General features: G+C 37.5%; 1 protein-coding gene across 1 annotated transcript; it reads left to right on the top strand.

The window, feature by feature from the left end:
* Nucleotides 11,562–11,985, top strand: LOC109821071 (probable E3 ubiquitin-protein ligase BAH1-like 1). The gene is made up of 2 exons (XM_020387266.1): nucleotides 11,562–11,756; nucleotides 11,833–11,985. The coding sequence occupies exons 1-2, from the start codon at nucleotides 11,562–11,564 to the stop codon at nucleotides 11,983–11,985; spliced, it is 348 nt and encodes a 115-aa protein (XP_020242855.1).

Here is a 16,289-nt window from a genome sequence, read left to right as displayed (position 1 = left end):
GGACGCTCAAAACTTGGAAGAGACTCTTCAGTTGCAAGAGAAACCTACTGATATTGAAGAAAAGGTTTGGAAGAAGATGAATAGTAGGGCGTATGGAGTTATTCGGTCATGCTTGACGCCGGATCTTATTTATGATGTGATGAACGAGACGTCGACAAAAAAGATGTGGAAAACACTCAATGAAAAGTATCTTACTAAGAACATTAAGAATCGGCTTCACTTGAAGAAGAGGTTTTACCAATTCAAGATAAAGAGGGGAGTTTCCATCAGAGAGCATGTTAACAACTTCACAAAGCTACTTTCAAACATGGCCAATGTGGATATCATGGTTGAGGATGAAGACAAGGCGATGCTACTTTTGTGTTCGTTGCCTGAGGATGATTATGATACCTTTGTTCTCACTATGATTAATGGAAGAACTATTGTTAGCTACAAGGAGGTGACCTCAGCGTTAGTGAATTATAAGTTGAGGAAGAGTGTTGATGAGTCCTCCGAGAAGGCATCGGGAGATGCATTAGTAGTTCAAGGCCGTGGTTCAAACCGAAGCAGGAGGTCGCAGTCTAGAGGTGCACATCATGAGATTCGTAGGAATCAGTATACTTTTTGTAAAGAGGATGAACATTGAAAAGCTGAATTCCCAAAGTTAGATCGAGCTGAGAAGAATAAGGGGAAAGCTGTACAAACTTCAGAGGTGGATGTTGTCAAGACTAGTGGTAACAATTCAGATTCGGAATCTTCAGTCTATTCGTTATTCGCACTACCATCAGTTTGTGATGCCGACTCTACGGAGTGGATGTTGGATTCGGGTGCTTCTTACCATGTTTGCCCTAGGAGGGATTTGTTCTCCAGCTTTCAAGAGTTGGAAAGAGAGGATGTCGTGCTCATGGGTAATGGACATGCATGCTCTATTGGTGGTATTGGTACTGTTCGGATTAGGATGAGTGACAGGATGATGTGAGAGTTGGATGATGTAAGGTTCGTTCCACAATTGAAGATGAACATCATTTTACTTGGAGCTTTGGAGGCAGCAGACTATAGGGTGACCTTGGTGGACGCACGCTTGAAGGTCACATTGGGGTCCATGATTATGATGAAGGGCGTCAGAAGGAGCAATTTGTATTATTTGCTCAGAAGCACGACGATTGATAGGGAGCTGACGACTTTATCAGATTCAGCCAGACCATGGCATTGTTTGATACTGGGTTATTTGATTGGTAATACCATTCATAGGTTATTGAGGAGTGTTTTGACCTACAGGTTGAAGTCCTGTGAACCCATTGGTATGAGAAAGAAGACCGAGATGGAGTTTGACACTTCTATCCATCATTCTAGGGGTCTTCTGAGGGGTGTTCATTCAGACGTTCGGAGGCCTTCCAAGGGAGCATCATTGGGAGGTAATAGGTATGTAGTTTCCGCAGTTAGGGATTGTTTTAGGTATTGGTGGGTTGCAACCAAGTCCCGTTTGTGTGAAGTCCTAGAAGCCCACAACAAATGGAGGAAGTGTGTTGGTAGAAAGGTAACCCGACATTCTGATTATGGTAGGGGTTCTTTCTTGCGTTTGTGTCTAGCTCACGACAATAGGAGACACTTCATTGGTGTGGAAACTTTGAGGCGACGAGGCGAGATGGCAGATTTGGAGAGCTGTTCCTTTCTAGAGAAGGATAGGTGTTTGATGTCGAGCATTAGCATTAGTGTGCAGGCTACAACATGTTTGGGTCATCTTATGCATAGGTTGCTGATTGCTGCTTGTAGAGATTTTGGATTTGGTGGAGTTATTTTAGATTTTGGGTTGCGTCGGATATTTGGCTACCCAGCACTTGGTCACATTTGGGATTCAGAGGCATATTTGATTATCAGGTATTGGCTTCTGATTTTGTTCTGAGTATGTATGTCACGTTTGACTCTCGGCAGGTGGAGAGTGGTGATCAGATCATTAGGACATCACAGTGGGTGGAGAGTGATACTACTTCACGTTAGGTGGTGACTCCAGATCATACTGCATCATTTGGGATTCTAGCTAATGTGACACGGATTGGGAATCATGTTAATTTGGATGCAGATGATAGGTTGATCGATTCAAGTGTAGCTGATAGATGGAGTCTAGATATGGCCATTGGTTCATCTCAGGTGGAGATGTTTGGATTGTTTCAGTTTGGGGGCATTGGAGGTGCTATCAGCCGTAGACTTGATCGTGTTGTTGGAGAAGGGTTGTGAACTCTTCTAGTGGATTGAGGTCTTTGGAGGCCATTTGGATGAACTACGTTCGGCTTGATTCCTTGGGCAAGAGTATACGTAGGCAGTCTTTCAGATGCAGCTGGTTTGATTTTGATGGGGCGAGATCGTGTTTCAGCTCTAGTTTGGATCCCAAACTTTTGGATGATTTGGTGTCGACTCAGTTTTGGTAGAAACATTCATCGAGGTGGAGAATTAAAGAAATGGCGAAAAAAGCTCGAAAGAAGCTCAGGAGAACGGCCATGCAGACTGGCGGTCGATCGCAAGTCAGCGACGGTCGACCGCGAACATGTACAAAGGCTAGGCAGGAGCTGGAACTGAAGACGGTCGACCGCCGTGGTCGACCAACAAAGACCATGTAGGATTCTTGGTCTCGGGAATCAATTCGATCGACCGCGCCATGACTGTAAACATTTATGCTCTAGGAAATTGGTTCGGTCGACCGTGGCAGTCGACCGCGATACCTGCGCGGTCGACCGTCGCGGTTGACCGTAGGCTGTTTGGGCTGGGCTTTGGGTTTTTAACCCGGTTCGTTTTGAAGCTGATATATAACTCTAATCCTGATTAGTTAGGATTAAAGCAATGACGTTTTTGAGCAGTCTTTTGGAGAGGATTGTTGTATCCAATTATGGGAGATTTGTGAGAGATCTAGAGTTTTGTTTTAGGGTTTGATCGGTGAGATTTGTAACTCTATTTGTATTCTCTTGATTTCTAATAGTAAGAACTCCCCCTCCTTGTCCCGCGGACGTATGCAACTTGCCGAACCACGTAAATAGTTTGTTCTTGCTGTGATTATGATTTACTTATTGGTTGTGATTTATCTTGAGTTATTGTTCGTGTCGCCTCAAAGCTCCCGCCGCGCACAACAATTGGTATCAGAGCTTCGGGTTCGGCTTGAGGCTTGTTTGAAGGATTCGCTGAAGGATTCCTATTTGAAGAGTTAGATCGGTAACATGGGTGAAACAAGCACATCGGGATCGTTTCTTACGAGACGATGCATAGTTTGAGCATCAATAACATGAAGATCGATGTTCCGAAGTTTGATAGCTAGATTAATTTCAGTTTGTGGAGGTGCCAGGTGATGGATGCGTTGGACACTCAAAACTTGGAAGAGATTCTTGAGTTGCAAGAGAAACCTGCTGATATAGAAGAAAATATTTGGAAGAAGATGAACCATGTAAACAGTTTGTTCTTGATGTGATTGTGATTTGCTTATTAGTTGTGATTTATCTCGAGTTATTGTTCGTGTCGCCTGGATGCTTCCGCCAAGCACAACATGTTCCACATAGTTTGTTTAAAAGAAGAGAAACGTTGTCTTTTGGCATAAAAACTAAGAAGTTTTCTATGGAAAAAATAGTTGATGACGGAATGAACGGTTCATAAAGTTTGAGAACAAGTAGAATAAAAGGGTTTGTTTGGCAACTCATCTGCTAACTTAGAGTGGGACACTAACTTGGCCAAGGATTTAAATTATGCTTGCCTAAAACTTGTGCAAGATTGGACTGTTTTTCCTTCTAGGTTCCAAGAGGTGGCCTTTATTTAGATTATATTTGGATCATCCTCACCTTGGTTCCTTTCTAGATTAAGCCAGGGAAGGCACATATAAGAGGGTGGTCTCAAGTGATACCATCCTCTTATATGTGACTTAATTACATTTGTTAACTCATGACTTTAATTATAAATGTAACGCCATTTAAATCAAAAACTCATTAATCTTTGACAAGCCAAGACTAAATAAAGAAGATAATTTGTGAATTTAAAAGACTCGATTCCGAGATACCATATGTCAAAGAGCTAGCATCAATTTTTTAAAATTAAAAAAATGACAAAGTGGATGAACCACGGGTCCACCACTTCATTAGTAAGAAAATGATGTATTTAGTAGTATTTTAAATGAGACCGTAATGCAATGAGTGGCCAATTATGATTATGTTGAGTTAAATTTATTCTTTATATTTCATGAAAAGTTCCGGTTATATGGATATCTATCTACCCTTTAAAAGAGGGAGTTCATGAAAAACTTTACCCTCCCCAAAATAGCCTTCCACCAAATTTAATTACCAAACATATCCTCAATTCATAAACCAATTTAGCCTTTCATCTGTTACGCCTCTTTTCCTCCTCCTTTCAATTCATCGGTTACGTCCTCTTCAATTCTTCGGTTACGTCGTCTCCTCCGATCTTCCATTACCTCCACTAGCTTTGAAAGATGATTTCTCAGTTCTTCTCAGTCATTATCAACAATTTCCCTCCGTCGTCATCAACGCTTCACCGTATCCTCCGTTCTTCAAAGTTTTTGGGAATTGGTTAGAATCTTTGCTTCATTTTGGTTTAATTTTAAAGAATAATTCATTGAATTTGTTTATAATTCGTCATCATCTAATTTTTGTTCTAATTCAACAATAGGTCAATTGTTTTCCGATTTAGGGCTTGCTTCAAGTGTTCCAATTGATCCTGTGTCAATTTCATCACGTCATCAGGTAAAATTCTCTTTTTATTTTTAATTTTTCTTTGAGTCTGAAATTGCTATTTTTAAGAATTTCTTAGTGGAATTCAGTCGAGGCTTGGTTGCCTTGCTGCTCTCTGCTTAGGCTACGAAACATCTTAGTCGGTTAATTAGGAATCGAAATCTGATATTTTCTATTTATCTTCTAGGTTGTGCTTGTTTGATTTATGGTCATTAGCATTTAGCACCGACGTATTTAGAAGATGATATGTATTGATGAACTATAAGTGTGTATGTTTGCTTATTAGAATTAGAAGTGCAAATCATGTTTAGTTAGTTTCTCACCTGTATTCGATGTTCATTTTGCTGAACAGGGGTTAGTTGTGGTGACATAATCTACTTTGTAACAGTTAGGTTGAATATTGATCAGAGTCTTTTTAGAATTTGTTTTCTCTGTTTGAATTAAGGGGCTTGATAGAGTTGGGAAGACATGGGAGAACAAGTGAAAGAAGAGATAGCGACTGATTGGAAGAGATGAATTCTTTTTGTATGTTTCAATCCATATTTCTGCTTGATAATTTTTCAATCGAGCTGTAAGGTTTGAAAATTAAATTCTAAACAGAACAGCGAAAACACGCTGATTGAAGGTTGTTCGTGAAACATTGAAATTTCCAAAAATTCTTGGCAAGTGACAAATTTCTTTCAAGTATTTACTTTCTTAAATTTCTCGCTGCACCCACAATCAAAACTTAAAAAGCTTTTTCCTAGATCACCTTTTTCTTTTCAGCTCCTTCATCTTGTGTCTCTATAGTTAATCCACAATATTTCCTTTTTAAACATTGATGCTTAACCATTTCAGAATTTATATACATCTTTCTTTCCAAAGAATTTCCTCTTAGTTGAGTTTAGGTTCTCTTATAGGCTAAGCTCTTGACAAGACCTAAATTTTATTTAGATACATTAATTACTAAAATACTCACTGAGTCCATGAAGTATGGGTGGGAGCTAAAATTAATAAAATATTTCATATAATCCAGTGCAATATGAGAACTTGGATTTAGCACAATTGATCAGGAAATATTGGCTGCTTCTCCAATTATAGTATGATTTATTTAGTTCGGTTTACATAATAAAGCAAAATACAAACCTGAACTTCAGTATCACACAGAAACCTTGTTCACAAGCAATCCCAAACCAAAACAAGTAATTTACCTGTTCATATCATTTAGACATGGAATCTATCCACCCAGAGATCAGGTATTATTAAGGATTCGGTCAAAAATCGTTTCCGATCATTTAGCTGCAAAACCAGCACCAGACCTTTGAATCCTATTTTTAATACAAAGGGAATACATAAAATTAAATCATTCTGGTGAAAAGGATTCAAATGATTCACCAAGATTCTAGATAAATTCTAGGCAATCATATAAACAACCAGGACCATTATTGATTAGTATTAAACACTATAGTGCGACCACTGACCATTATCATCAAGAAAGAATGTCCAAGGTTTCAAAAAGCTGGGTTTCAAACTGGGTTCTAAATATAAAACTCAACAAGCAATAGAAAGACAAACATTCTCATTTGAAAAGAATTCCATAATTAAGAGATCAGATAATTCTCATCAGGTACTTTATTAATATTGGATCCCATTGCACATGTAACTAATCAGTCACAAATTGGAATTAATAAGAATTGTTAAAACAAGATTAACATTTTGCAGATATACCTTCAAGTTCATTGTTGTGGACCATGCAGTACCAAAGCTGGGCCTACAGTCAAGAGGAAGGGCCTCTTTAGGAGCCTCTGCCACTGCCTGCAGTACTTGACCAGAAAAATATTCTTTATATTCTACCTGAAAGAGAGAATCCAAGATTAACTAAAAATAGCATGCTTCAAGTGAAGCAAAAAAGTTCTATAAAAACAGTTACTACATCAGAACATATTCCGAATTGGTGATTATGCTTAACCAAGAGGCATGTGGTAGAGTGCACCTTATTATTCAGAAAAATACAGCTTATGCTAAAAAAACAAAGATTGGTGAAGCAGAAACTGTTACTTTCATGTGTTTCTCTATTTTTTTTCTACTAACGATATTTTCTGCAGTAAGTTCATGTAACATTTCTTCATATTTTGCTGTAATTGAATTCCTTCTCAAAAGAGCTCTCCTCTTTTTCTTTTTTCTTTTTTTTGGTATGACTTCTTATTCACAGTAGATTAGGATTTTTAGTGAAGTTTACAGAACAAGACCCTAAACCTAAAACATCTGTCAAAGAGGACATACAACTCATTATTCACCAGAAATTGTAGAAAAAACTTACTAAATAGCAAAAGTTGCAGACACATATAACAAAATGCAAAGTACTAATGCTCCAAAGTGATGACATGTTTGCCTGATGCGGGCCTTTCAAGGTTTATGTTAGATAATTAATACACCACAGTGTTCAGTTCTTAGTTTAAGGACCAAGTACTTTCCAGACAATCAGGCATCCAGCCACATACATAGATCTGTAAAAAAATACAGATTGATCTTCATGTAGTCATCCTTTATCCGTTTAATGCTTCGTTACTTTGCCTCCTCATACTGACATACTTCCCTCTTGAAGTCCACTTTTACACAAAGCCAGCTGTCTTGACCTATTCTTTACCAAGTTCCTCAGATAGCACCATACTTTACCCATAAACTAATAAGCATAAGAAATAGTTGTTTACAAGCACGTCTGTCAATTACTTTATTTAAATCATACCATCACATTAATCCTTTTCTCATTATGGGGTGTTAGCTACATAGCGTTACTCAAAGTTGAGAAAGAATGATTTTTCCCATTATGGGGGTGTTAGCTAAGTAGCCTTACTCAAAGTTAACAAAGAATGACGGCTCTCCATCGGATGTCAGCCCCACCAACTTGATAGAATTTCTGACCAAACCAACTATAAGATAAAGGACCTTCTCGATAGTAATCGGTATAGTGGGAGCTTAGATGACTGCATTTTACCAAAGATGAATGCAAAATTTTCATCATTTTGACGGAGGAGTTCATTGTAAATATGTTCTATTCCTCTTCAGACTTCACAGTTTCATATGAGTGTGAGTGCACCTTTACCTAGATTTTACTTGCTCTAATCTGTGAAGTGATCCATGCCAACTTAATTGTTTAACCTCTCATGCAACAATCCTTCACAATGATAAGGAAAGTTAAAATAATTAACAGGGAAAATATTACGCACAAGAGTACTTTTCATCACTTGAAGATAATGCAATTGGTGATGACTGGCATGCCTAAAATCCATTGCGAATCAAATTCTGTAGTATGAAGTACTAAAATGTACTATCACGTAATATAATATTGAAGTAATAAATACATTTTATAGCAGCCAGTAAAGATACATACAAGATGGAGATCACCTCAAACACCGAAGCCCAATAGTAATCATCATGACATCGATATCTTTTCGCCTTTAGAATTTCTTATTTTGTGCCTTTAGAATTGTTTAGCTTTAGTAGTTTCTTTTCTCCTATAAGAATTTTGCAGTTAATGTAAAAAAAAAAAATTTTGGGGTCATTTAGTTGATGAGTATATCATTCATTGTTTGTTTTCTAAGTCATAATATATTGTAACAGGTAGTTAGTTCGTGTATATAGTTAGAAGTTAAGATACAATTGAACACCACAACAATGTCGATGTTACAATAAAATGATCTCATGAAATTTAACCAGGTATCTTGCTAAAAAATGTTTACATCTTTCAAATGTTGAGAATTTACACAACTTTAACCAAATTATGGATGCAGAATATACAAAATAAATAATATTTGACAGAATGCAAGAATAATAATTGAATGAACTTCAAATATAAGATGTTACATTGCTTTAGAAAATTTATTGTACAGAAGTTCTAGGTACAACAATTCACTTCATTAAATTCAAACTTTAAGATCTCTTATAGTTACATGTCTCAATCCCCATCATACTTACACCAACAAAAACATTAAATTGGCCAAACATCAGGTAGGATTGGTCACTGGTGAATGGATTCATAGACTTCTAAGTTGAGGAAAACCTATAGTGTGATTTATTTCCCAACAATATATAATCATATTGTATAAGATGGCTATCTGGGGCTTTGCTACCTATTTGCGTTTAGACTTTAGCTTTACATGCAAAACAATACTAAAGTGATCTATTTTTTTAAGGAAAGAACTTTATCTATTTACACATCTACTTTTTTACTTATTCCTGAGAATAATTGTCAATATTGTGCAAGTAATTCCTAGCTGTTTTTGCTACAAATTATGTCATTTTTTATTATTTTCAAATGAAAATGGGTTAGTTTTTGTTTTAGTGTATAATCTGCTGGGATTTTCTCCCGAATGTTGACTGTGGCTTGGTGAAACTTGTTTCTTAACTGTATCAAATACATCACCATATATATGATCTGGATTTTTAACTGATAAAAGTGGTGCCCATGTATAAATTCGACTCATACTATCATGGATATTTCTATATTATAAATTCGACTCATACGAATCATATGTCAATTAATACCTTTTTCTCTCGCTTAATCAAACTTGCTGAGAATAGCAAGCAACTCGGATTATATATGATTACCTTGTTTATTGAAAAATTAGCAAGAAGAAACCTTGAGCTGTCCATTAATAATATATTTGGTTGAAATTTTTTGTTTTCATTTGATCATGTAATTGTTGTCCAAGCCACATTCCATTCTATTCAATGTGTCGGCTAACCCTTTTCTTGGCCACACTTCATTAGTGTAAATTCGACTACATGTGAATAAAAAATGACAATTTAATACCTTTTTCCCACAAAGCTCCGCTGTAATTTTCTGTTACTGACTCAAATTTCAATACAATACAGTAATCTGAGTATCAACTTGGATTATGATTACCTTTGTTTCTTTAAAAATAATGAGAAGAACAATATAGACATAATTTCGTGAGTTTTTGACCATCATTCGAAATAGCAGTTTTGTTCTATTCACTAAACATTATTCAGGCTCAAATATGAGTATCCATTTGCTTATCCTTGTTCTTGGACATATTTCGTTAGTGTAAGTTCGACTACATATGAACCAAACATGACAATTTAATGCCTTTTTTAATATATAAAATGTGACTGTAATTTTCTTTTGCTTAATAAAATTTCAATAAAAGTAATCAACATGGATTATGATTACCTTGTTTCTTGGAAAATACCAAGAAGACACCTTGAGTTGCTCATGTGATCATGAGTAGATGTCATTATATTCATAAACATTATTGAAATTCAAAGATGGCACAACCCTTTTTCTCTTTTCTTGAAAATTATTATTAGATTAATTTAATTGATGAAAAAAGTAGATGTGATCTCTCCCTTTTGTTTGGCTTGTTCCTAGCTTCAGTTTAATAGTTATGAATAGCTTGGTCAAATCAATGTTATGTTGGATTAATTTTCAAAGGTCCTCTTCCACGTAGTTGTGTTTTCATCTTGTCATACTCAAATAGATCCAAGATAATTTTTTGAAGTATCTCATTTATATTGTGGTGTGCTCCTTAAACGTTTGTAGACTGATTTAGGCTTACCTGGTCCGTAGATTGCCAATTAAAATTGACCAATTGACTCTAATCCCTCTACATTACTAAGGTTGAACAATTGAAGAAAATCTGTAGCAACAGGTAATCCAGGACAATCCATTAAAGTGGCATGAGAAATGCCTCGAGTTCTTGGTAAGCAACATGGCTTGAAACCCTTTAATACGAGGTAGTTATAAACTTTGGACATCATGAATAGAAGTTGGTATTTTCGTCTGCGGCAGTTAGTTTTACTGTTTTCTTTTTAGTTATGCAATTTGTCAGTTTTCATCTTTTTATGAAGGAGCATTTATTATTGGAGGTGCTGAATTGAATTGGAACTTTCGGTAGTTAAATTCTATCGTATATGAATCAAACGTAGACAGAGAGCTTCATATCAACCAGAGAACTCAAGGTTGATACATGCTACCCCACTGTAAATATGAAATGCTGGGCTGCATTTACATGTCGGCACTATTAAAGGCTCAATTTGAGAAAATGATTTTACTCCCATGCCTTTTCAGGGCCAAAGTTGGAGACTCCTTAAGTTTGTCTTACATTCAAGATGAAGGTGGTGACTGCCATCTATTTATATATCTTGGATTGTGATACTTGTCTCTGACTATTCCCATCAGCATGTGGAGATCATTTGGTACCCTTCTCTACTTCTATTTCAAAAAAATGTTGTGCCTTTACTTCATGAATGAATTACAGTCAGAGAAGCCAATCAAAAGATGTACAAGCAAATAATTGACATGAACATGACTCAAAAGGTTTATTCTAATCTTTCTCTCATAAACTTCAGCATTTTCATTAGTTACTAATTCTGATTGTACTGTGCATGTTTTTGTACTAACCATTTAGCGAAGTCCTGGTTTCTTTGCTCATATTTTGTGTACAGATATGATTGACTATTTTGTTTATGTTACATAAACAAATAATGCTTTGTGCATATGCAATAGGTAAAATTCAGTAGTATGGCTGTCAATATCTTATGACTTGTAATATGTATATATGTTGATCCACACACACCCGTACATATTATGCATCCAAGTTAATAAGAGGGCAAGAAAGTGATTTATTCTTCTAACCTGAATATCAACTTGGATTATGATTGCCCTCTTTAAAAAATATATAGTTGCTAATCTGTGTCTAAGACAATCAACATGCAAATATTTCATGAACTGGGTTCTTTGTTAGTCCATTTGTTCCCTAAAAGACTGCTTAATGCTTCTACTGAGAACACTCTTGCTTTTTTAGTGTGCGATGAGAAGTTCTTTTCTGAATTGGCAAGGGAGGCTTCAAAGGTAGCAGGATGTTTCAGCTCCAGAGTAAGACGTCTGCTCCATCTCCATGTTACTCCTGGAGGTATTCAAAGATATATGTGGAAATTGCGCCATTGCTTCACAGAGATGATCAGCAAGTCATGGTTCAAGAAGGAAGGCTTTTACTTGATTATGTTACCATGAATGCTATTGCTATTCAAAAGATATTAAAGAAGTATGACAAAGTAAGTAATTCAACACTTATTGTGTTCCAGATATCCATTGTGTAAATTCTTACGTTATTAGTTTAATATATGGCAGGTACATGGATCTGTTACTGGCAGAAATTTTAAGACTGAAATGCATGATAAGAGGATTGAACTTTTGCAGTCACCTTGGCTAATTGAACTAGGTGCATTTTATGTAAACTTTACGGGGTCGGACATTGGAGAACCTGGAGATTTTTTCAGATAATTCTCTTGTGATTTAAGTGGTACACAACCTGTAATGTCTATGAACTTTTCTGACTCCATTAAGTATGAGTACAGTCTTACATGTGTTGTTTGCCTGGAAAGATATTTGCTTCCATTCTTCATAATGTTAGATGTTTACTGTTCTGTGCTTTATCTAATTTAAGAAAAAGATTATAGTATTCCATTTCCATAGTCCAAATATTCAGTAATTTTGAAATGCAGGCCTATTTGTAAGAGGATTTTCCTGTCCTTCTCTTTTCTAAAACCACATTTGTTACTTCACTACTTCTCTGCAAATTTTTTTATGATGAATTTAACTTTTTTTTCCAAGGGATATGATGAATATCCTCTTGTTCCATGCATAAAGTAATAGTTGGCAAATACTTATGTCGATAACAATCTGAAAGCCTGACTGGTTGATGGTTGGACTGGAAATTTTCTGTTCGATTTGCTATCAAATTTGCATTCAAGGTTTAATTTTGAGATTATGCCTATATGTTTGATCCATTGCTTATATTAAATAATTTAATAACAATATTTCCCAAAATAAAATTATGCATTTATAATAAATGATAAAAAAATTTACCACGTGTATTGCACGTGTATAAAACCTAGTATTAGTAAAAGAAACACTAGAGGCACACCCTTGGACACAATCTCAACCACACCCCCTCACCTGTTACAGTGCAGGGGGTCCCACATGGGATTTTTAAAAAAATCCCATGTGGGACCCCCTGCACTGTAACAGGTGAGGGGGTGTGGTTGGGATTGTGTCCAAGGGTGTGCCTCTAGTGCCACTCTATTAGTAATATCTATGTGTGTGGGGGTGATTGTGTATGTGTGCTGTTCAAGAGAGTTTCTGTTCTGTTTTTTTGTTTTTTTTTTAATTTTTTTGTCGGGTGGTGGAGGGGGAAGTTAAAGCACTGAATTAGTGTGCAGTTGCCGAACACATCAAACACAAAATTTTGACCAGTAATTCTACAGTTTAGTAAAGTTGAAACTACTATATTACATGCTCGTATGCGTCATTGATGAGGATGTGACAGTGCACGATCAATTTAGCTGAAAAAAATATAGCCGCTTAACATAACTGAATGATTAAAAATGATTCATCACGCAACATTGTATTTGGATCACTTGTAAAAAGGGTGCTGTTGCAAAACCACTTTCTTACAAGCTACAACCAATCAAAATGGTCCCCCAAAAAAAACGTTTCACATTTTTGCTCTTCTTCTCTTCCTATAAAATCTTTTTTTTTGGAAAATGAGGAAGACTCAGGGTCCCGTCCACAAAGTGTTGGGGTTGAACACACAAACGACAACTCTTGCCCTTCCGAATCTTGTGTCAAGAATAGGCAAGTACAAAATCATAGCAAATAAAAAAAACTTGCAGGAAATAATGAACAAAAGAAGAAAACACCAGATTTAACGAGGTTCGACAAACGTGCATACGTCCTCGGGAGCCACACCAGAAAGTTTTGATTAATTGAAGAAGATTACAATGCTCGTAATAGGCCACTATCTCTCTAAGATCTCTGATCTCAAAGTACCACCAAAACCCTCTCAAAGACGCCATCACATAACCCTAAAAACGTTTTAGAAAACATATGTATATTCAGCCCAAAAACAGAATCCAACCCGAATCAGGAAACTGCCAGACCCGACTTTGGTCGACCGATAGCATTGCATCGGTCAACCGATATCTTGCTTCGGTCGATCGACCAGAACCCAGTTTTCTACAGGGTTTTCATGCACGCTTTCGGTCGACCGGGACAAGCCTGTCGGTCGACCATCCCGAAACTCCTGTAATTTTTCTTAGCTTCACATTGGTCGACCGATGAGCTTGTGTCGGTCGATCGATAAGAGGATTTTTGTGTTGTTTGTGTTTTTCAATTCCAGGTTTGGTTCTCCACTCCCAAAACCAACAATCTTCCACTTGGAGACCAAACCGTCATCAACGAGCTCTCCCGAAATCCCGTCATCTTCGCAAGTATCTTCTCCTACCCGGAAAAAATCCATTCTTCATTCAATATCATCTTGGCAATCCCTCCAATCCTCTTAGTGTGGCTCCGTCTTCGTCTTCTACGCATGAAGGCCAACTGAAGTTGCGCACAACTTCAGTGTCTCGATGATCACTGCTTTTGTCAACATATCTGCAAAATTTTGGCTCCCCAAAATCTTCTCCAACTGTAACTTCTCATCCACTATCAACAAGCGTATAAAATGGTAACGTAAGTCGAAGTGCTTCGTTCTGGCATAATATACTAGATTCTTGGTAAGGTGTATGGCACTCTGGCTATCACAATAAGAACATCGTTCCCCTGCTTCAAACTCAGCTCTTCCAGGCACCCGGTCAACCAAATCATCTCCTTGGTTGCTTCAGTTACTGTGACATACTCTACCTCAGTCATGGATAATGTTACTATCTTCTGCAAACGTGAGACCCAGCTACTGCTGTCGATGTTAAAGTATAAATATACCCGTTGGTACTTCACCTCGTATCATGATCATCGGTAAAATCTGCATCCACGTATCCATGCAGTACCAATTTCTTCCTCCTGAAACACAATGGCATATCTGTAGTCCCTCTCAAGAATCACAATATCCACTTCACGGCCTCCCAATGCTGCTTCCCTGGATTGCTTGCAAACCTGCTCACAACTCCCACTACATGGGCGATATCCGACCTCGTGCAAACCATCACGTACATAAGACTACCAATGGCTGATGAATATGGCACTCTGCTCATGTACTCCTTCTCTACATCTGTCTTGGGTGATTTCTCCTCAGATAACTTGAATTGACTTCCAAGGGCGTTCCGACATGCTTGGTATTCTCCATGTTGAATCTCTAAAGTACCTTTTCAATGTATTTAGCCCGACTCAATTTCAACGTCCCTTCAGCTTCATCTCGATTGATTCGCATCCCAATAATTTGCTTCGTTGCGCCCAGATCCTTTATAGCAAACTCTTTCGCCAACTACTTCTTCAATTTGTTTATCTCTTCTAAACATGGTCCTACAACTAACATGTTATCAACATATAATAATAACACGATATAGCTAGACTCGAACCTCTTGAAGTAGCAATAATAATCTGAATTACATCTTTCATAGCCATTGTTCTGCATGAAGTTATTGAACTTCTTGTACCACTGTCTCAGAGCCTGTTTCAAACCGAACAAGCTCTTCTTGAGCCTACACATCATCTCTTCCTTTCATTCTTCTATAAAGCCAACATGTTACTTCATGTAATTTTTTTCATCCAAGTCATCATGAAGAAAGGCAATCTTCACATCCAGCTGCTCAAGGTAAAGATTTTCAGCAGCTACTAAGCTCAATACCACTCTGATGATTGTAAGCTTCACGGCAGGAGAAAATATCTCTGTATAATCTACTTCTTCCCGTTGTTGGAACCCTTTCATAATTAATCTGGCCTTGTACCTTTTGCTTCCATTACTCTCATGCTTGACTCGGTAGACTCACTTGTTATGTAAGGCTTTCTTCTAATGCAGGTAGCTGGGCTAACTCCCAAGTCTCATTCGAGTGGAGAGAATCCATCTCTTCTTACATTGCATGCTCCTACTGCTGAGATTTACTAACTTTCATAGCCTCCTCATAGCATTTCGGTTCTCTACTATCTGTCAAAAGTAAATAATCTAGTGATGAAAGATATCTGGGATTCGGTTTGGGTACCCTGGATGACCTCCTAAGCTCCACGCCCTGGGTAGTAGTCTCTGCACCTGGAGTCTCCTCCGTTCTTCAGTCATAACTGACACTATCTCCCCATCTGGAATGTAGGTGTCAAAAATTATTTATGGGCTCTCGCACGCAGCTTGAAGAAGAAAGAAGATGATAAACGTCACTATTCGAGTCACAGAAGCTTAATTGACGTCGATGAGCGCATGAAAATAAGATCCATACTTGTAGACGAAACAACTTTAATAGTTGATACTACAGCCCGACATTTGGGACTACCACGCTTCAATGCCTTAAGAGCCTAAACTGTGTAGACTCCAGTCAACGCCGGTCAACGCGTTCTGATGAGAGTTAGCCTCAAGTTAACTCTGGTCAATGGGTTGCGATTATAGTCAACACGCGTTGTGATGAAAGTTAACGTTGATCAACGTGTTGTAATGAGAGTTAACACATAGCCCTGAGTCAATGCCGGTCAGCGCGTAGCCTCAGGTCAACTCCGGTCAATGCGTTACAATGATAGTCAACGCGTAGCCTCTGATCAACACCGATCAATGTGCTACGATGAAAGTCAACGTCGATCAACGCGTTGTAATGATAGCTAACGCGTAG

This window comes from Asparagus officinalis, chromosome 8, assembly GCF_001876935.1.
Source record: "Asparagus officinalis chromosome 8, Aspof.V1, whole genome shotgun sequence".
NCBI lineage: Eukaryota > Viridiplantae > Streptophyta > Magnoliopsida > Asparagales > Asparagaceae > Asparagus > Asparagus officinalis.
This window is presented reverse-complemented; position numbering and strand designations above follow the sequence as displayed.